Raw genomic sequence first — 18,674 nt, forward strand, 5'->3', positions numbered from 1 at the left:
ATAGTTGAAGTAAAAGTGGGACAGCCAAGGGCATAGCGGTGAGTTGGCTGTTCGGCCAGGATAATTCTTGCTCTGCAGGTTAGATGGCCGACAGCACGCCTCGACAACGACCGCCTGGGGAGGGTCTAGGTCTAGAGGAGCACGTCTCCGGAGGCATGATTAGGCGAGTTGTGAGGAGGGGACGGGGAGAGGAAAGTGGGTTGCTGTTGCGGTGGCTGCGTGGGCAGTGACTATGCGGTTGTGAGCGCATTCGGAGCTCTATCGAAAGATCAGTTCGCCGATGCCAGATCCGCTTGCCACGCTGATCGAACCTGTGCAGCTCTGGGGGGCTTGTGGAGCCAGTGCAAGCAGGCTCCACAACGATTGTGTCGAGGCAGGCCTCGGTTCCGACTCGCACGAAGGCGAATGGCCGAGGTAGTGCTGCTCGGCCCATACCTCCTTGCCATATCCAACAACATGAACTTTAGGACCGGTGACTTGGTACCGTCCGTCAAAGTTGGATGTCTGTGCGGAGATGGTGCAGTTACAGGAACGGGGATCAGTGGCTCGATCGTGGCAATGTTGCCATGGATTCGTGTCGGTGTGCAGTGCTCGGCGAAGGGCGAAGGGCAACGGGGCAGGTGATGGTGCGTGGAGAGACGCAAAGGAGCGCTGTGCATGTGGGAGTCTACGGGCGAGTGTTGTGTCGGTGGATGATATGCAGAACGTACCGAGGCAACAACCGCATCTGACTTGGCGGCGGCATCAATCTTGGGATGAGGCAGATTGTCGTTGTAGAGGCTCATGTGCAAAGCGCTCTCGCTCTTTACGGTGACATCCTCAACATGGTACAGCGTGGCATTGATGCCGACATCGCTCGGGGAGCGAGAGAGCAGAGTCGCACGCTTGGTGGAGATCCCCTGGATGGATAGTGTCAATGCGTTAATCGCAGTCATAAGCAACCAAATGCGGTCGAAAAGCCACGGCCAGGTGCGGACATGAAGGGAGTGATAGCCATTCAACCTGTCCACGAATGGCAAAGCGAGACTGCTTCTGAAGCTCGTGCGCACCTGGACTGCAACTTTGGAGCCGTCCAGATACAGGCTCTGGAAGCGGGCGACGAATGCTTGTGGGTTTGCGATAGACCTGTCGACGATGGTCATACGAGGCGCAGTGACGGACAGAACAAATTGCTCGGGCTGGTAGATCCGCGAGGGCAGGATAATCTGCATGGCAAATTTCAGGCAGTCGCTGCCGATCGAGCGGCCGGGTCCCAGCTGCGGACAGGGGAGGCAGCAGGCGAGGGGCAGGAGTCAGCGATGGCAGTGAGGATGAATGTATCGACAGCAACGGCATGGGTGAGTTTGCCCATTGATCACTTGGCGATGCAACAGAGCAAAGATACCAGCATGTGCCGTCATATCCCAAGGCACAAACCGCAACACTCACCATGATATCGATGTACAGCGAGCCCATCGAGTCGAGGTTGTACCACACGTTGACGGCGCCTATCAGATCGGCGATGCCGACATGATAGTGTCCGGTGATGGCGACATCCGTCTCGCCAATGATCCTATTGTGGTCATAGTCCTGGGCATGCAGGGTCCCGTGCCGCCCTGTTTTTCGCTTGGTGCCGAGCGTGAACGACCGGATGGCGCGATTCTTGAGCTCTTGCGGGCGCTCGTTCGTCATTTCGATGTATCCAGGCAGGTTGGTGTTGATGTAGATCCGCGGGTACCGCCACGTCGGGATCAGGATTGAGTTAATGTCAGGCTGTCGCACCTGAATATCAAAGGGCGTGCAGGTGCTGATGTTGCCCTCAAAGTGGTTGATGGGAATGTCTGCCCCTGGATCCTGCAAAATGAAAGGCAACACAACCTGTGCCAGCCAAAGGGCAGGCGAGTGGACAGGGTGGAGTGTCAAGGGGAAGGTCAATGCCGAGGACCAGAAACGCAGCAGGACGAGGGGCCAAAGCTTGACCAGCTGCCAGCAGTTGTTGAAGCATCTCGCCACAGCTCGTTAGGTGTGTGTGGGGTATACATACCATGCCAAAGGTCGTCAACAGGAAGAGGAGGCACAGGAATATGGCTGTGAGCTGTCCGCAAAGGTCGTCATCGTCGCCTGCGGGTGGATAAGCCAAGTGCCCAAACGGAGTGGGCAGAATGTCAGCCGGGACACCAATGAGCCGGACATTCCGCGCTCTGGGCAAGTTCTCCGGCAACACAGAGAGGCAGCATAGTATGGGGAGGCAAGCGGTCGCTTGGCTTTCGGGGGGGGCAATCGCTTGAGGATGACTTGGTCTGTAATCCGGAGCTGCGAATCGACTGCCCAGTCCAGTCCAGTCCAGTCCAGTCCAGTCCAGTCCAGTCCAGTCCAGTCCAGTCCAGTCCAGTCCAGTCCAGTCCGGTTGGGCACTGGGATTTGTTGGTCAGGCCAATATCTGACATTTGCCATCCGGTCTGGCTCGAGAGAACCAGCCATTCCTGAGCCCCCGCACACATCGATCAAGCCTCGAGGACGTACTAGCTCTACGTACCGTCGTCGTCGTCGACTACATCGTGGTAGTTGGGCAAGGGTTCGTCATGCCGCACCTCGTCGTCGTAGTATGGCGGAGGCGGGATGTCGGGCATGTTTTCGAAGGAGATGCTGATGTCGGCCCCGGGCGATGCAGGCGGAGGCGATATCCAGCTGCCCGAGTCTGGGGACGGAGGTGGCTCTAGCGTCGTATTGATGGCATAGCGAGGGCTGCCTTGGCTCCGGGCCAGAAGCGGGGTCGATTCGGATGCAGGCTCTTCGGGCTCGGGCTCGTGCTCGGGCTCGGATGGAGGATTGTCCGGCAGAGTCTGCAGGGTCATGACTGGGGTTGGAAGGGGCCAAGGGCAACTACGGGCAGGGGTGCGGTGGATGGAGTTGAGCTCGAAGCTGTGGATGCAACAAGAGAGGTGGAAGGAGAGGAGAGGCTGTTGGAGGGGTTGTGGTCGCTATTGCGGTCGGATCTGAAGGAACAGGAGTCGCCGAGCGGGCTGAGGGGAAGGAGAGCTGGAGTGGAGCCAAGCGTCGGAGATGAGCAAGCCGCAGATGGGGCAGTCGAGAGGACACCGTTGGAGCAAGGAGATTGCGTCGATGGAGCAGTATGTTAGTGACAGAGACTGCAGTCGGCGAACAGGGACGAGGCCTGATCAACATGGACGATCAGACGGCCGAACCAAGGCGGGGCCGATATCGCCGTCGATGGATCGCAGGTCGAGGGAGCCACAGACAGCAACCGATGAGTCGGGCAAGGAGCAGCGACGGCGACGACGGCTATGCGGGATCGGATACCTCGGACCCAGAGACGAAGATGCAGCACCCGGGGCCACAGTGCGAAGAGGCGGGGTGCGGATGGGTTGATGGGTGCGGGTCGATGGATCCAGCTCGGTGGCCGATGCGGATGGATCGGCGGCTGACACGGACGGTTGACACAGATGGTTGAAACAGATGGATCGTTGCGGGAGGATTTGGCAGCAGGTCCAGCAAGCTTGGCAACAGCGGGGCCAGGGGCGGTCCAGGGCTTCTGGTGACGACGGCAAAGCCGAGCAAGCCAAGACCAACCCTCCGGGGCTGCAGGCAACCGCCCTCTGCTCGGAGGCGGGGGGAGGGTGATTGCGGAAGACATCCACCGGCCAAATCGAATTCCATGGATCCTGGCCCGGCAATCACACTCCGTTGCGGGGGGAGGGAGCGATTGGGCTGCGTCGATTCGGCCGTTGTCGGCGACTCTGGTGGCATGATGCCGATAATGCAGTTGATGCAGTTGATGCAGTTGATGATGCAGTTGATGATGCAGTTGATGATACAGTTGATGATACAGTTGATGCGGTCAGGATACGGACAACTCATGTCGCTCCCCTTGGAATCCTGAACACGCCCATCCAGCAGGATCTTCTCTGACGGCCTCTGCCTCCAGACTCGCCTCGGGCTCGCCTCGGACATTCCTCAACCTCATCCCGGGCATCGCATCCCCGACATCTCGCCCCTTGGATACCCGCACCTCTTGAGACACACGATCGGCAACGCAAACGACAGCCGCCCACGGCCGGGTAACAATATCGGCTTTCCTGTTCCGTTTCCGAATGTAAGCCACAGAACATGTTTTTTTCCTATCCCTCATGCATCAAGCGGCGGCAACACTCTTTGCCCAGGTCTGCATGTCCACGCTGGAATGCTCGGCACGGACGACAAATGGGTCTCTCAGCAGATCCGAAGGCGTCGGTCGCTGTGCTGGATCCTTGATCAGGCTGGGTGGTGTAGGGGAGCGCAAAGGCATAAAAATGGATGAGAATCCACCATGTCAGCGGGAGAGGCCAGGATAGCACGGGTCCGAACGAGAGAGCAGTGCAACCAAGGAGCTGACGAGCCAAAACAAACGGAACAGAGAGATGATCTGCCATGGATACGTACCATCGCGCAACCACAGCATCGAACTCTGGGGTGAACTGGCCAGGGGGTGGCGTGGGCGAGGGCTCGTGAAGGATAAACTCGAGGAGCTCAAAGACAGTCATGGGCTTGCCTTCCGGAGGGAATGGGAACTTGCCCATCGCCAGCTCCAGCAAGGTAATGCCCAGACTCCACACGTCGGAGCGGACAGAGTATCTTCCGCCCTGGATTCGCTCGGGCTAAGGACAGGCAAGAGTACGACATCCTTCGTTAGCAAGGCAGTGATGCACAACGGACGAGATATTTGCACAGCGCCCTATGGCCATGGCCGCAGCTGAATGGCCACGCATCCCAGGGAGAGCATTCACACAGATAAACCGTTTGTCCTCATGCACGACAGGATCGGGATTGCTCCAGAGCGCTGCAGAGCAAGGGCCGGCCATAGAGAGGAATGGGGAATGGATGCAGGGACTCACCGCCATGTATGCACTTGTTCCGACAAACGTATTGGCCACCGAGTTGACGAGCTGGCCACTCACGCCAAAGTCAGCAATCTTGACTTCGCCCTTGCTATTCATTAGGATGTTACTTGGCTTCAAATCTGTCGCAGTGCGCCGCCGGTAGAGTTAGCACATCCGAGCGACGGTCCGACCGAGTTGGCTTGATCAACGGAGGCCAGATGCATCGGGGGGGGGAGCAAGCGCATCCGGAGATCACAGAACACAACGCAGGGGTTGCGGGACGGAAGCAAGCACAGGTGTGGGTTTGGTCCACGACGGCAAGGGGAGGCTCACACGAACTACCCCTGTCGAATGCACACGACAACGACACAATGCCCACACAGGAAGAGTGGACCATACGCCGAGCCCCAAATGCAGGCGGGTGGCAGCCATCGTCAACCTTCCCAGCAGAACGAGAAGCGATACACCACCTCGATGGATGATGCGGTGTCCATCATACAGATACACAAGACCCTTGATAACAGAGTAGGTGATCTTGCCCATGACGTCTTCCGGGACGGGCCCGACTTTTTTGTAGATGTGATCGAACGACCCCAGGTCCATATACTCCATGCAGATGGCAACGTCGGACTCGTCCAGGTAGGCGCCATAGAACGACACGATGTACTCGGATTTGCACTTTTTGAGGATCTGCAGTTCGCGGAAGATGGACTTCCGGAGTTGCGGGTTTCCGTCGACAAAGATTACCTAAATCCATCAACCAGCAGCCACGCGAGCGATCGAGGACCACGAGATATCAGAGAAACCACATCGTCAGGGGGGGGGAGAGTGGCGGCTCCAAAACCACAAGGCCAGGATCATCACTGGCGAGACAGGACCCGGCCAAGGACCCACCTTTCTGGCCATCAGAAGCCCACTGGTTTTGTGAAGAACCTTGTTGACCGAGCCGCCGTTGCCGGCGCCGAGCTCACATATAAACTCAACATCTTCCTTTCGGATCTCCGAGGTGCTGTCTTCGGCAATCGACTTTGAGAGATCCGAGAGCTTTGGGGCGTTCGAGGCTGAGGGCGACGAATCATTGTCCTGGGAACGATCGGTGGTGGGAACAAACGAGAGCTTGGGGGTACTGAGCTTTGGCCGGCGCTTGCCTGGGGTGGATGGTGTCGACGTCGAGGGCGACGAGCGAGCCGAGGGTGCGTTGCTGGAAATCGAGGCAACCGCAGGAATTGGGGCAGAGGCAGGAGCAGTGGCAGGAGCAGGCGTGGGCGTGGGCGGCAAGGGCGTTGCCGGGACTGGGGTTGCAGGCAACGGCGTGGCAACGGGAACCGGCAACGGCGTGGCAACGGGAACCGGCAGCGGTGTGGCAACGGGAACTGGCAGCGCCGGCAAAGGCGTTGCGACCGGCAGCGACGGGTTGGCGAGCGGGGGGGTGGGTGGTGTTTCCATCATTGAGGGGGCGCTATGCAAACAGAAACCGGAGAAGCAACGCAGCCGAGCAGTAGATATCCGCAATGGAAGCGACAGCCTGATCTGAGAGCGTGGAGACCGGGGTGGCCGGCAATGCGCGAAGAGAGCAGGCAACGTTCGATATTGGGAGTTGGACAGTGTTGGCGATATCAGCAATGAAGAATGTAGATGACGGCGCAGGAATGAGGAACAGGGGGTGGTTAGCGAGGAAGGGTAACCGACAAAAAAAACCCTGGTTATCGGCGGGTTGATGCTCGAGCCAAGGGCCAGTGGAGATGCAGCCGAACAGGGCGAAAGTGTCGCCGAAGGGAGAAGACTGCAGCCGAAACAGCCCTTGGATCACAACCGAGTGCAGGCGACAAAGACGCAGCCCGAATCAAAACCAGCCGCCGATACCATACGGAACCAGAGCCGCCGATGCCAATACGGAACCAGAGCCGCCGGGGCCGAGCAAGCACCGAGGTCGCTGCATCCTCGACGCATCTGCTGCGGTCGACAGCGAGACGGATGCACTCGGCCGTCCCGCGGCCGGCTTTGCGCAGGACGAGTGCACCGGGCAAGGCAAGCGGGAGCCATTTTGGCCAGTGCGAGTCTGCGACAGTGCCGTTGGTACTGCAGGACATGGATGCGTTCCAGGCCTGGTATACCTTCTCCGACCGCTCGGCGAGCGTACGGTGATGCATCGGTCAGAAGACTCGTCCCCGTCACCCCCTGGCGGACGACGGTTGAGCTTTGGCGATGCCTGTCGATGAGACATGCCAGGGTATGCCGACAAGCGGTGGAAATAACACCAAAGAAGCGCTGATGCCGCACAGACAGACACAGCCAGACAACATGCGCTCGCTCGCAGCCGCACCGACGGTGTACCTTTGTGTGCTTCGATAGAGTGATATTTGGGCAGAGCAGACGAAGATCGCTTTCGGGTCGGCGGCCAACGGCGCCCCGAAAAAAAGGATCGGGGGGTCACGTGTGGCGATGATGTGGACGGGGTTGTGGATGGTGGTGCGGGTGGCATACGGCGTGTGCCGAATGGCCAGGATATCCGGTGCTGGGGATGGCAGGACGGCCACCGATGGCGACGAAGGAGAGGAAGTCCAGGCACGGCGACAGCATCGGAGGTGTAGTCGGGAGGATGCACGGCGGGAGCGATGTCGTCGAGTCCCAGAAAGCACATCCAAAATCCAAGGGTGTCGTGAAGGGCCTTGGACGACCCTTGTTCCGAGTGGCCTTCACGGCCAGAGCCAATGCAAGTCTCCATGCAGACTGATTACATCCGATGTGGTCCCATGCAGGCTCTGTGAAAGCCATGTGCATGCATAATGGATGGTTAGGCAAGGTCTGCGGCTATAAATCAACCCGGCCATCGGGTAGTCCGTCCATCTCCACAGCCAGCCGAGCTTGTACTCCACCCTATCTCAACCACCACCCCCCGGCCGCTGCGAACCATGGTCAGCTACGTCAAAATTGCTCTCAACACCATCCGAGTCCTGTCCATCATCACTTGCCTGTTCGTGCTGACCACCTCGGTGATCGTCAACGTTCAGCACTGGCTCATGATCGGCAAGGTATGCGCTCTCGAGACACCGGCACCGGAACGAGTGTTAATGTGCCGTCGGTCTCGAATCGGCCTTGTGCATCGATCGGCAGGCATAGCTCACTCGTCTGACTGACGCTATCTCGAATGTCGGGTGATCTTCCGCTCGTCTCCATCCAGGCCGGCACACTGTTCCAGTTCATCGACAGAGCGTTTGTCTCCCTCGTCGTGTTCGTCCTGGTCCTGGTCGAGGTCGAGTGGCCTCGATGGATCTTCAGACTCTGCCCCCTCTACAACGATAGCCACAGCTGGGTGCCACTGGGCATGACGCTCATCTGGTAAGCACCGTCTGCTTCAGACCGTATCTGCTCGCACGAAAGATATGCTGTTGTCGGCAGTGCTGGTTTCAGCGTGGGAATCGTGATCATGAGCCCGGTCCACGAACCTCTGACTGACCAGCATCCGCCGGAACAACTCGACTAACGCACCCGCCGACGTCCGGCTGGTCCTCTCGGCAGCATCGGGACGTTTATCCTCGGATATGATTCGCTGATCATCGACAGCGACACCCCAGACCAGGCGCTCTATTTCTGTGTCTTGGTTCCTGGTTGGCTCGCATTCCTGCTGGGATGCATCTACCTCTTGCTGGTACAGTTTGCTTTGGCATGCTCGGTCATTTATGTGTATCGATGAGACACTGTGCCTCTCTCGAACCAATGCCATCTCTCGCATGTGGCTGCAGGGTTCACGGAGCTAACTGCCGTTCCATAACCAGGGTATTGGCGGCCCCTCTCTGAGGGCCAAGCGCAGTATCAAAGGTCGGTTCTGCTTTGGCGACTCCCGCTGCTGAATGACATGGGGGCGGCTGTCTCCCCTGGTATGCTGTATCCCGGAAGAATTCAGTCGCAATGCCAACGACAGCAATACAGACACTGCTCAACCGATACATGTGGTCAGGAACAAGGGCATTGCAAACGGACATGAGACGGCCAGTGTATTGGAGCAGCAACAGCGATCCCACGTATCGGGACTCTGGATGCCTCAGTGGAGACGAAGCCCTCGCTGAGTGTGGTGTCAACGCCGCTTGACCACAGGCCCATCGCATCGTCGGAGTCGCATGGCGCTTCATAAACGCCGGGCTCTCAATTGCAAAGTTTCCGCAATGCGGCAGGTATACGGCTTTCCTAGGGAGCTATGCTGGCAGCCATCAACGGATCAGCTTAACCATGCCCAGAAATACAGGTCCTGACTTTGCTGTCCGGAGCTTGAGCATGGGTTCTCAGGACCACCAAGATCGCGGACGATCTGTTGGGTGGATTAGTCTCGGCGGTCGCATTGCTTGGGCACCAACAGAGGGTTGGGAAGCGCCTGAGATCTATAGCTTTCGCGGCTTCTTGTTGGCGACGTTGAGGTGGCTCGATCCAGATCCGGCTACGGTGCTTTGTGTCGATACGGGCGCACTCTTGTTTTTGAGGCCAGCCTTGGACCCATCCAGGTCATCTTGCACCACCTGCAAAGTGAATGGGTTGGTGAATAGCTGCGATGAGAGCATGCAAGGGGCCGCAGGGCAGGATGCGAGTATGTGCCCCCCCCCCCAGCAAACGGACTCGTTCCAGCAACGCAACCGGCCGCGCGGCATACCTTTCGAAGCGGATACTCAAACAGCCGCTTTCCGTTGGGGCTGCAGGCAAAGGCGCTGAAAACGAGAAAGGCGGTTTGGAAGTCATGAGATGGCCCTCCAAGCTCGCGACCCAAACAACTGGGCTGCCAGTGCGCACATGCATCCATATCATCGCATCTCGCATAGCGAAATGCTGGGTGGGGCTTACTGCTTCGACGGCCTCGGGTCATTCGAGAAATATGGATGCACCAGTGCCTCGTCGGCTGTGATTCGCTTGTTTGGATCGTACTCGAGCATGGCTTGCAGAAGATTCATTCCCTCCTCGCACTTGGACGACGCATAGGTCGAATAGAACTTGCGCAGATCGTTGCTTTGGTTGTGCGGGCCACCGGGTCCATCCTGGGGCCGTTGTAGCAACCCCTTGAGGTTGACGTATTCAGGCATGTGCTCAATCCCAGGCCACCGCTCCTCTGCGAAAGACAATATTTGGATATGAATATCCAAGTGAGCTGCTTGTGCATCCCATGCCTCCTAGCCGTGCAAGGGGCACATTGTGTCCTTCAAGCAAAGCACCTCCAGCGCTCTCATCGCCGGCGGCCGCACTGCGTCAATCAATCTCGACTTGCTTACTTGTAGGCGTTCCAAGCACGGTGATGATCTGCATCATCTGATCCTTTTGGAATGGAATGACCTTTTTGCTGTCCATCTTGGCCTCTTCGCCCTTGAAAATGGGCCGCAGCATGAGCAGCTCCGCAAATATGCAACCGACTGCCCAGATATCTATCACAAAGCACGAAGGAGCGTTTGAGCATACGTGGGCATTGAAGGTGTTCATGAAGGTGGCAGGTCACGGCGGGCAAGCATGCGACCAGTCCCTTCCAAGACTCGGCACATAGGCGTCGAGATAGGGACAAGCCGGGCCGCTCCAGTCGATGCAGACCCAATACACCGAGCCACGGCACTGCGCCTGTTACCTACCAACGGCTTTGGTATAATGCCTGGCTCCCAAAAGTAGCTCCGGGGCACGGTACCTGCGGATAGGCTTGTCAGACACCGATAGATGGCCCAGTCCGTAGCATATCCGTATCTTGGATCGATACGGCTCGTTGCTGCGGGGCCGAGTTCGCATACCAGATAGTCACTACGACCTTGTCGCCATTGAATAGCGGCTGCAGAGGCTTCTGGAACAAACGAGCCAAGCCCAGATCCGCTGTTGTTGGTGAGGTGTTGAGATGGGTCGTCGAGTGAGCCGTGGATCCAAGCATATCCTCGCCGCGATAGCCCGTGATGGAGCACTTCCTCCACTCGGGTCGCCTATGTCCCTGTCCCTGTCCCTGTCCCTGTCCTTACCTATTTTTACAACGCCATCGGAAGTGACGAGGATATTGGCAGGCTTCAAATCCTGGATTGTGTAGCGAGGGATGTCGAGGCTGAGCAAAGTCGTTTCAGCGGTGGTCGCCGCGGTGTATGCGAGAACGCAGGACGCATCCACCGCAACAGTTATGCAGTCATCAGGCGCACCAATGCGCTGTAATCGCCAAGTACTGAGATCAAGCCCCGCAGTCGCAACTGTGCTCCAAAATCGGCGGGGCTGTCGATCAGATCCGATGCCGGGTCGCAGAGGCATGCCGACAATTGACGTACTCGATGCAGCACCCAGTTGGCGTGTAAATACGAGAGGCCGTTGAGCAGCTGCCACAGGAACGATTTGATGGTGAAGTTTGGGATGGGCTTCCGTTCTTGGTGGCTATGGAAGTGCAGGATTTGCTGTTGCATTTGATTCGGTCGCCACACAGCAACAGGTCAGCACGGCACCCCAGTTCCGGGCGAATGTCAAAGAATCAAATGTTTAGATGAGAGGGATGTTGGAGCAGGAGGATACGGAGGTGCTGCAGCGTTGTGTGTTGTCCGGGGGAAGGGAGGGAGTGGATGGTTGTGGAATGGAGAGGCTGTAGCTGCTTGTCAGGCCCTGCGGGTATGAGCCGCACAGCCAACCGCTCAGCCGGCCGTCTCAAAGATGAACAAGGTCATGGCAGAGGCGAAAAAGGAGGGGGTGTCGGTGGATATGCACTGGGACTGCTCACCAACAGATCATGCTCGGCATACTCCAAGACCATCGAGATGGAGCGGTCGATCGGGTCCAGGAGCACTTGCTCGAGAGCGACGATGTTTTCGTGCGCGAGCTCGCGACAGAGCGAAATTTCCCGACAGGCCGACTGCGAGATGCCGAGCAGGCTCTGATCGCCCTCTTTCTCGGGCTTGAACTTTTTGATGGCATAGAGTACTTTGTTGTCTGGGTTCTGGGAGGTTGCCTTATAGACTCGGCCGTACGTCCCCGAGCTGATGAAGCCAATGATGTTGTAGCTCGTGAAGATGGAGCGCCGGCTCTGGTCCTTTTTCCGCTTGAAGAGCTCGAGCTGGCTTTCGCACGATTGGGCCATGGTGCCGAGGGCGAAGGGCAGCGCCGGCAGGGATCGCTCTGGGCTCTTGGATCGTCTTGCCTTGCGGGGCAGGAGAGACGATGCGATTGTTGGCCACAAGTGCCCGGCTGGTTCGTCCGGCTTTGATCACGGGCGATGTCCACGTGACGGCGCAATGTGGCTGGCAGGCAGTGCACCAGCATGAGCGGTTCAGGCTTGCTGCGATGGGCTGGGAGCAACCGGATGATGAGCGGCGAGTGACGAGGCTGGCAGTCGAGGGTTGAAGATGGCGTGGAAATAAGGATCAAAAATGGCGGGTTGCTGATCGCGGGCGGTGCATGCACGGAGCTGCAGTCTGGCTGTTACGAATTCCCACACCGCTCTGATCGATACTTTGGGCGAACAAAGTAGGTGGATTGCACTCTGGAATCGCACTCGAGCATCGCGGCATCAGCACGATCGAGCCAGCAGAGATCGACGACAGGTATTCATACAGTCGGTCCAGAAAGAAACGGGACAGTCACTTTCTGGCATCGGCGACAAGTCTGCTGAATTTCAACAGGTTCCAGTGAGCAAGCGATTGTTTCCCGTCGTGGTTGGCGATCTCTTTGTGTGGTGTATTCACTCGACTCTCTGGACTGCTCCATGGTGTATTTATATCAAGATCTTCGGTCTTCTCGAGTCGCTTGGCTTCCCGGAACTGTGAGCACACCCGGAAATCGAGCCGCTTGAATCGCCTGGGTGGTGCCGTTCTCTTGCGGGGAGCTATCTGAGTGAGAAAGCGTCCTTGATTCAGATCCAGAAACGCATCACTGAACGGTCATGGCCACCGCGCGATGTGTTGAGTGATATCAGTCACCAACGGCCAAAGCTTGCTTTTTATTGGATTGGCTGTAGTTGCGCTTCTTGGGGGAACACTTGCTGCTGCCGGCTGGCGGCAACAACGGCAGTGATGATGGATCGTGCAAATGCCTCGATGAGTGTCGTCAAGCGATGCGACGGCCTCCGATGCAAACAGCGGAGGGTGCTGATCTGCGTTTAACGGAATGAAATCGCCTCAAGTGCGATATGCGAGCTGCGGCCTTCATTTGTGTTGCCTCTGGTATGCATCGGCCACTTTGCTCTGGAACGAGCGCAGCCAGCGCTGGAATTCCTCGTTCGTGGCAGCGCTCTAAGTACCCAGGCGAGCATCAGCATGGTCGCATGACGATGCAGTATGGAATATGATCGTTATCGGCTGCGCATGGGTGTGCTATGACTTACATCAAATCGCTGACCTCCTTCTCGAGCAGAGGTCTGTGCGTTGGATGGCACAAATGTGAGATCATCAGCCTCAACAATTCAGCACCAGCGATCCAGCACAGCACGAACTAGCCGCCATGATAACTGCCCCACGCACCTCGGCCTGTTGACTTGCGTCGTTCAATGTCTCGGCGGATGTGATTGAAGCAGCGGCGGCTATGAGTACGAGCCAGCTGGAGAGATGCATGTTGTATCTTGGTGCTGTCTATTGAGGGGAAAAAGGAGTGATGCGGGCTCGGAGCTGGCGAGCGGTAAGTGTCTGCCGGGGTGCCGCTGCCGGCAAGAGAAAATGTAGATGGCGATCGGACAGGGGAGCCGTCCTTCCTTCCGAGATCATTGTGATGTCCAGTCACACCCTTGTTTGTTGTTGGCTTCCACAGCCAGCCGGCAACGGACCTGCACCGGCTCCGAGTCGACAGCTCCATTTTCTAGAAGGACGGTGTTGTGATGGGACAAAGCGACTCACTTGGGTGGATGATTGGGAGGCGCTCAAACAAAGTCATGGAGATGCGGGCGGCATTGTTGGCCGAGCGATACCATTCCTGCCATTCGCGGATCGGTAAGTGATCCCACAGCCCAGTTGGCTATCAGCGTGAATGTTGGTCGTCTTGGACAAAGACAATGGACCGTGGGACTCGCAGTAGACAAAGCCAGGTGTCTATTACAGTGAAACGAGACACCCTGGATTTTAGACCATTGACCGAATAATTTGTATCTCAATACCATCGCGCGCTGGCCATGACCGGGAAGCGACCGGTGGTCTCCACTCGGGGGCTGCCAAAGTGATCTGTTTCTTATCGCATTGCTTGACGCAAGCCATCTCATACTACATGCACTATGAAAAAAATTGTTGTTAATAAAATGAGCGAGAACGAAAAAGCGCGCTCTCGGAGCCACCTCGGTCGGCGAGAAGAGCAGTCTCTGGCGAGAGACCCCCGAGGGAAGGCGAGAAGCCTCTCGCCGTCACACACACACACATTGCACACACACACACACTCTGCACACACACACACATTGCACAAGGGAGTCAAACACCTCCCATCGACCATCCCAAGAGGGATGGCAACCCCGAAGTGGACTGCCCAGAATATGGGCGACCCGGCATCCACTGTCGAAATGCACAACAGTGCAAGATACTTACAGTCTATCCAGAAAGAAACGGGACACTTCCCCTTTCTGGCTTCTGAAGCCCGCTGACTGACTTGTAGGCCCAGCGGGTAGGCCATGGCATTGCACTCCTGTCTTCGTTGGCAATCTCTTTGTTTTGGTTGGTTTCGGGAGCATGGTCTTGAATACACCCGGCCGATCTCCTGTGGCGATGATCGACTGGCATACCGAGATCATGTTCCTGGCTGCATTGATGTCTCGACCCCACAGCGTATGGCAGCTTGCACAGCTCCGTACATAATGTGGTTTCTCGATATCAAGATACTCGGGTGACTCAAGTCGCTTGAATTCCCGGCAATGTGAGTACACCTGGGACGTGTTGAACTCGTTCACCGAGCACACATGGATCTTGGAGACGGATCGGTCTGGTGGGCCTCTCTGGTGGTGGTGGAACTGCTCGAAATACTTGGCAAACCTGAGTCTCCTGGGACTGGAAGTATATCCCTTCCCCTGTTTCCAGGATGCATTCCCAAAGGCAATCACCACTTCGGTCTCCTTTGGTGCCTGGTCGATGACTTGCTTGCACATCTCGTGGACGGTGCGCTGTCGCTTGCCGTAGAGATCGAGTCGCTTGAATCGCCGTCGCCGGGTCAGGCTGAAGTGCAGCTGTTTCTCCAGCATGTCTCCATCGAACACATGGCGAATGTATCGCAGGAAGGAAGCCACCCCAGGGATCTTGGGACTTGGTGTGGTGCTCATCCATTCCTGCAGACCAAGGGCCTTGTGGGTGCTCTGGATCCACTTCATCACCTGGGTGGTGACTTTAGCTTGGGAGCCATCAGTGCGAGAAAATAGCGACGATGGCTGGTTCTGCCCTTGGGGAAGAAAGAATCTCCTCAAAACCAGCGCATTTTGGGCTGGCAGAGATGTTGTTCACAGTGGCGTCCTCGATTCAGATCCAGAAACGCATCGCTCGCTCAATCAGTCGTGGGAAAACATCTTGTCAAGGTGAGTCTTGCCCGATAGCCAAACGATCATGTCATCTCGCTGACACACAGCCACGCTTGACTAGGTTTCCAACCAGAGAGATTCAGACGGTGGTGGTTCTTGTCCGCAATCGGAGTGGAGCTTCCAACAATGATACAATTGGTCATTCCTCCACACCAATTGCCCACCACCACCGTCAATCGGCTCAAGGTGATACCAAATGCCGTCAACCGACCATGGCCGGATTCCAACTTTTGCTGCATCTTGGTCTACAGCGTGTATTCATATTCGAGATGAGCAGCCGCGAGGGGGACGGAAAAAATTGATAGTGATGGTCATGGAAGTGGTGTGGTATCCCGGTTTTCCGAATAGTATAGATCATGCCAACATAGATAGCGAAGGCAGGGTGCTTCAGGAGAGCGGCGTCTCGCTGGTCTTGCTCTGGCTGGACCGCCGGTGCCAACCTTTGTGCTCGGGCCAAATGATGCTCTCATCCCAGGCCATATTGACGCCAAAGTAGTCATCTTCTTCGCCCTCATCCAGATTCTCGCTTGTGCAGTCGCTGAACTCGTCGGTCCTGCCGTCTCGATCCAGTCCAAACTCGCTTGCATCATCGTAATCATCTTCATCTTGTTCATCAGGGATGTGGCTCTTGCCATCGAGCCCATCCCACTCCGGGTGTGCTGCCAAAATGTGCCGCTGGAGGTCGTAGTAGCGTGAAAACTTGAGTAGGCAGTCCTGGGCATAGCAAGCAATCGTCCTTCTGGGGTGCTTGACCATGTGGTGGCCCGTCAGTTCTTCCCGAAACGAGCCGGGCCCGGTGTAGTCCGAACGGCGTTTCTTTGGTGTGAGTTGGCCCTGTGAGATTGAGATGGATGGCATGAGGGAAATGCAAGCGCCAGCTGCTGGAACACAGCCCAAGCACTGAGTGATGGACATCTTGGGCAACTCAGAGGCGACAACATACACTCGCACTCTCAAGAGCATGTCGCTTCTGATGCCGAGCCAGGGTCTCTCTGCGGCTGAAGAGACGGCCACATCCATCGACGGGACACTTGAACTCCTTGAGCCGTTCGTGTGCAGCCTTGACATGGGTGTCGCGGCTCTTTTCCTGGGGTTCATGGTGCGTTGATGCACATCACATGGAGTGTCAGTGGTGCCGGAGGATAATCGTAGGTCGACCTCGCAAGAAACACTCTTGCTTTGGTGTCGTGCCAGCGCTTGTCTATCGCTCGTTCCCGGATGCAGCCTTCCCGTCCATATGGCTGATACCAATCGGGCGGCGGCATCAACGGCCGCTTGCCTTTGGTCTCCCCACAGCGCCACAGAGATTGGCCTTGGCCTTGACCTTGGCTGCACTCCCTTGCACATGCACTTACCGTGACGTATTCACGATCGCAGTCCGCCCATGTACATTTGAACTTTTCTCTCGTTCGCTCGTGGACAAGCATATGAGCGGCCAAGACTTTTCTCTGCGCAAAGGCTCGATTGCAGATTGGGCAGACTACCGGATGGTCGTCTCGAAGATGGGCTTGCAGATCCACATACCGCCTGAACTCGCTCTCGCAGTCATCGATTCCACAGCGGTATCGCAGCCTGTCTGGATCGAGTGTTTCGCAGGGGCGTTAGATCCATCGCCATTGAAAGGCCGTCTCCTCCTCACCAGTGGGCTGTGCATTAGCCTTGAGATGGCCGCGGACAAGTGCAGTTCTAAATCGACCTACCTGAGTGAGTGTGCATATGTGATTTGAGCTGCGAGGAAGTCTTGAAGCTTTTGGTGCAGTCCTTGTGCTCGCATATGAACGGATTCTGCCCTGTGTGAACTGTCATGTGCTTTCGGAGCTGATGGTGCTTCGAGAATGCCTCCGAGCAGCCTTCGAAGGAGCACTGCAGATCGGAGCCAGAGGAGGAGAGGCTGGGCATTGAGCATTTGGGTATGCGGCGCAGGTTGGCAAGTGCAGAGACAGGATGTCTCCAGGCGATGCAGTTGATCGAAACCATCCAGCTCGCCGGGCGGGACCCATGCAGCCGTGGCGACACATTGCATCGGGGCACCTCGGGCCGTAAAGCCGATGGCTGCCAGGATGAGGAGCCGACAGCTCCAGTCCGGAGACTTACTTCGTATGGCTTGGGCTTTTCATGGGTCTGGTAGTGCCGCTTGAGATGGCAGTTGGTCGGAAACGACCTTGTGCAGTCTTGATAAGTGCATTTGAAGGGACGCCGCTCCTCCTGGTTGTCGAGATGCGACAGAGCATGGACGGCAAGATGCTCGGACCGGCCATAGCGCTTGTCGCATCCCGGATGCTGGCACGCATAGGGTCGCTGGAGAACATGCAGCAGTACGAGGGTCAGGTTGGCAGGCACCCCCCGATGAGCAGCGAAGCTGGATTCTGAACTCAGCTAAGCTTGGGTTGCTCGATGGCGCTCGCCAGCACAAGGATACCACATGGAGATAACATCTGCTGCTAGCCCGACAGCGAATCCCTTCCGTTCAATGGGTCGGCGGCAGTGCTCCGTACCTCGCCCGTATGGGACCGGTGATGTCGCTCCAGCTTGGCGGCATTTTTGAAGATCTTTGGACACTGGTCGCATTGATGCATGGCTGTCTCGGTGGGTCTCTGGGTCGATCGGCGGGTCTCTGGGTCGATCGGCGGGTCTCTGGGTCGATCGGTGGTGGCTCACTGGCAAGCTGGCCTTGCACCGGCAAGCATGCTCGCTGGGTTGGCCCCGGGCAGACCTGCGATGCTGGAGAAAGGGACAGCGAGACCGGACTGGAGAAGGCGAGCCAAGGAAAAAATCAGGCCTGTTCTGGATGATGCGCAGCATCTCAAGCCCGACTGTTCTTTGCCCCGATCGCCTCGCCCACCACGATCCTCACGATCAAGTCCTCCCCCCTGCGACGACAGTGGCTGCAGCAATGGCCGAGCCGCTTGGACAGACCAGCACTGCGAACGGCCTTGAGCAGACAGAAGGTGCGCTCGGAGGCCCGCTTGAGACGCTCTCGAGCGTGCTCTACCAGATTGACCAAGAGATTGTCTCGCTCTCAGACGAATCCGACCAACAGTGAGTTTTGCCTATGCCTGGCCAGCTATATCGTCCCATCAAAATGCCGTTCTCCGGCAGACGTTCTTCTCTAGTCGGTGTCGCATTGAATGCCGCTTGCCAGACCGTCTGGCTCACCGACAGGCTGTCTCGTTTCCTCCCAATCCCCTCACACCGTCGAATCCAGGTTCTTCTATTCCACCCTTGTGCGGCTCCGGGAAGAGCTTCAACAAAAGTCCAAGCAGCTAACCGAGAGCGAGATTGAATACGAGTCGAATCAGAAAGCCCTTGAGCGACTGCGGGCCAACGTGAGCCGGTTCCAGGCCCGAGCAGAGGAG

The 18,674-nt window shown here is 57.2% G+C and overlaps 6 protein-coding genes across 6 annotated transcripts; 1 reads left to right on the top strand and 5 right to left on the bottom strand.

Moving 5' to 3' along the window:
* Positions 1-147: 147 nt before the first annotated feature.
* Positions 148-3,004, bottom strand: BJ171DRAFT_55433 (uncharacterized protein). Its single transcript, XM_053113072.1, has 6 exons — positions 2,516-3,004; positions 2,024-2,100; positions 1,429-1,857; positions 1,050-1,256; positions 711-899; positions 148-504 (listed from the first exon to the last, which is right to left on the bottom strand). Exons 1-6 carry the CDS (start codon positions 2,832-2,834, stop codon positions 259-261), a joined length of 1,467 nt encoding a protein of 488 aa, XP_052968029.1. The 5' UTR covers positions 2,835-3,004; the 3' UTR covers positions 148-258.
* A 1,029-nt stretch (positions 3,005-4,033) lies between these two features.
* On the bottom strand, positions 4,034-6,183 carry BJ171DRAFT_500170 (kinase-like domain-containing protein). Its single transcript, XM_053110557.1, has 5 exons — positions 5,751-6,183; positions 5,327-5,603; positions 4,872-4,996; positions 4,420-4,634; positions 4,034-4,256 (listed from the first exon to the last, which is right to left on the bottom strand). The coding sequence occupies exons 1-5, from the start codon at positions 5,760-5,762 to the stop codon at positions 4,133-4,135; spliced, it is 753 nt and encodes a 250-aa protein (XP_052968030.1). The 5' UTR covers positions 5,763-6,183; the 3' UTR covers positions 4,034-4,132.
* Positions 6,184-7,768: 1,585 nt separating this feature from the next.
* Positions 7,769-8,707, top strand: BJ171DRAFT_580596 (uncharacterized protein; the record flags this gene model as incomplete). The annotated part of the gene is made up of 4 exons (XM_053114049.1): positions 7,769-7,888; positions 8,038-8,195; positions 8,376-8,505; positions 8,633-8,707. 4 exons carry the CDS (start codon positions 7,769-7,771, stop codon positions 8,705-8,707), a joined length of 483 nt encoding a protein of 160 aa, XP_052968031.1.
* Positions 8,708-9,682: 975 nt separating this feature from the next.
* On the bottom strand, positions 9,683-11,919 carry BJ171DRAFT_558394 (kinase-like domain-containing protein; the record flags this gene model as incomplete). The annotated part of the gene is made up of 7 exons (XM_053113151.1): positions 9,683-9,948; positions 10,109-10,258; positions 10,457-10,509; positions 10,610-10,688; positions 10,829-10,880; positions 11,123-11,245; positions 11,563-11,919. 7 exons carry the CDS (start codon positions 11,917-11,919, stop codon positions 9,683-9,685), a joined length of 1,080 nt encoding a protein of 359 aa, XP_052968032.1.
* A 1,468-nt stretch (positions 11,920-13,387) lies between these two features.
* On the bottom strand, positions 13,388-15,528 carry BJ171DRAFT_55514 (uncharacterized protein). Its single transcript, XM_053113080.1, has 3 exons — positions 14,342-15,528; positions 13,667-14,035; positions 13,388-13,441 (listed from the first exon to the last, which is right to left on the bottom strand). Exons 1-2 carry the CDS (start codon positions 15,112-15,114, stop codon positions 13,690-13,692), a joined length of 1,119 nt encoding a protein of 372 aa, XP_052968033.1. The 5' UTR covers positions 15,115-15,528; the 3' UTR covers positions 13,388-13,441; positions 13,667-13,689.
* Position 15,529: 1 nt separating this feature from the next.
* BJ171DRAFT_55520 (uncharacterized protein) lies at positions 15,530-18,000 on the bottom strand. The gene is made up of 6 exons (XM_053113081.1): positions 17,814-18,000; positions 17,413-17,616; positions 17,019-17,181; positions 16,674-16,894; positions 16,262-16,405; positions 15,530-16,152 (listed from the first exon to the last, which is right to left on the bottom strand). Exons 1-6 carry the CDS (start codon positions 17,892-17,894, stop codon positions 15,706-15,708), a joined length of 1,260 nt encoding a protein of 419 aa, XP_052968034.1. The 5' UTR covers positions 17,895-18,000; the 3' UTR covers positions 15,530-15,705.
* Between the last annotated feature and the right edge of the window lie 674 nt (positions 18,001-18,674).

Source organism: Polychytrium aggregatum (assembly GCF_025602895.1).
Source record: "Polychytrium aggregatum strain JEL109 chromosome Unknown BJ171scaffold_13, whole genome shotgun sequence".
In the NCBI taxonomy this organism is placed as follows: Eukaryota; Fungi; Chytridiomycota; class Chytridiomycetes; order Polychytriales; genus Polychytrium; species Polychytrium aggregatum.